This window comes from Salvia hispanica, chromosome 3 (genome assembly GCF_023119035.1).
Source record: "Salvia hispanica cultivar TCC Black 2014 chromosome 3, UniMelb_Shisp_WGS_1.0, whole genome shotgun sequence".
NCBI lineage: Eukaryota > Viridiplantae > Streptophyta > Magnoliopsida > Lamiales > Lamiaceae > Salvia > Salvia hispanica.
In genome coordinates this window covers 45,062,714-45,064,764 of record NC_062967.1, presented here as the reverse complement: position 1 = coordinate 45,064,764, position 2,051 = coordinate 45,062,714, and the positions used below count along the sequence as shown (strand labels likewise).

The 2,051-nt window shown below is 40.6% G+C and overlaps 1 protein-coding gene across 1 annotated transcript in view; it reads left to right on the top strand.

The window, feature by feature from the left end:
• Positions 1-1,267: 1,267 nt before the first annotated feature.
• LOC125215902 (cytochrome P450 71A1-like) overlaps positions 1,268-2,051 on the top strand; it is a 2,657-nt gene continuing 1,873 nt past the window's right edge. The window contains exon 1 of the mRNA XM_048117485.1: positions 1,268-2,051. Within this exon, the coding sequence (XP_047973442.1) occupies positions 1,309-2,051 (743 nt within the window). The 5' untranslated portion in view covers positions 1,268-1,308.

Here is a 2,051-nt window from a genome sequence, read left to right as displayed (position 1 = left end):
AATTTTGCATTAAGCTCATGCCGCTTCCAAAGTTCCTATTTTTCAGACGCGGTTGGTGGACCCATCTGTCTCAAATCTTCCTAAGAATCATATGTAGGTATATTAACTAAAATTGGAAAGCGAATGGATTCTAGGTATGATATTCTTAGACCATCTCCAACTATTTACACCGAACTCAAACTCATTTTATGAGTATACGTCATATCAAAAAGTAGTTTTACTCCAATCATTTACACCAAATTCAAAATTTGCACCACTTTTGAATTTTTGTCTCACAAAATTTTTGCAGTAACACTATATTTGGTGTTGTTTCATAAAAGACACCAAAAATGTGTTTGAATTTAGTGTATTATCGGAGAAGATTTTTACATCAAAATTCATTTTTAGAATATGATTGGAGATTGTACTACGAGTTCCATACTTAAAGACTTGATTCTTTCGATTCATTCTCAACCCAGCGTATGTACAGATATCTTAGCCTCTAACCACCTGCAGCCGCAATTGTGGAATAAGACACTCAAATGGCTAACCACCTACAGCCGCAATTGTGGAATAAGACACTCAAATGGGACACAAGATAGACTTGAAACAAACATTAGCCGTTAATTTCTTCCTGATCCATAAGATGTCTAAAATCTATTGTTAGTTAGTGTTTATTCATATTTATGAGGTGTAATTATTTTATATTTTACTCTACTCTATATATTTTTATGAAATCTTATTATCAACTTTAGTTGTCAGAACAATTAGTGTAGAGTATAAAACTAAATGACCTTTTTTTTTCAAATAAATTAATTTTTAAAGTATATATTTTTGTGAAATCTTATTATGGACTTTAGTTGTCAGAACAATTAGTGTGGAGTATAAAACTAAATGAACTCTTTTTTTTAAATAAATTAATTTTCTAAATTAAGTTTGGACTATATCATATTACGGACTCAATATCTCATATCAGTCATGAAAATAAGTAATGTGGAGTATAAAACTGAATGAACTCTTTTTTCTAGTAAATTAATTTTCTAAACTAAGTTCCCTTGTTTGGTTGTATCGAAATTGTTTGAGTAACTTCAAATCTTACAGTATCTCAACTTAATATATCACTCTCACATCTCTTTGTCATCAAGGTAATTAATTTCACTAAAGTCATTTCAAGTTACAGGTACAGCACGACACGTATCTCCAAAAAAACAAAAAATACACTGCCACACATACAACACTCTTCTAACAAGACAAATGAGACTGTTTCACAAACACAAGATCTCTTTATATAATCATTTTGCATCACACACAAAACCTTAAGTCACCAAAATGACCAGTCTACTCATCCTTCTACTAATCCTCCCCATTTCAATCCTCTTCCATCTCCTCCACAAAAAAACCCATCAAACCCCGCCCGGCCCCCGCGGCCTCCCCTTCATCGGCAACCTCCTCCACCTCGCCACCCCCGAACCACACGTCCACCTATGCAAACTCTCCCGCACCTACGGCCCCCTCATGTCCCTCAACCTCGGCTCCAAGCCCACACTCATCGTCTCATCCCCCCGAATCACAGAGCAAGTGATGCGAACTCACGACCTCGCCTTCTGCAGCCGCCCTAAGCTCCTCGGCCAGCACAAGCTCTTCTACAACGGCCTCGACGTCGCCTTCGCCCCCTACGGCCACTCCTGGCGGGAGATGCGGAAGATCTGCGTCGTCCATCTCCTCAGCAACAAGCGCGTCCAGTCCTTCAGGCCCGTCCGGGAGGAGGAGGTGTTCGGCATGACCCGAGAGCTCTCCCGGGACTCGGGCCGGGTGGTTAACCTGTCCGCGGTCATGCTGGGGCTGACGAGCACGCTGATTTGCAGGATTGCGTTCGGGAAGGGGAATTCGAAGAGGGAGAGGTTCGATGTGCTTATGATTGAGGCTCAGGCGATGCAGGCGGGTTTTGCGTTTGTGTCGGATTATTTTCCGTGGTTGGGGTGGGTGGATAGGCTGAGAGGGATGGTTGCTAGGCTTGAACAGATTTATAGAGACATGGATGATTTCGTTGAGCAGCTGATTTGTGAGCATCT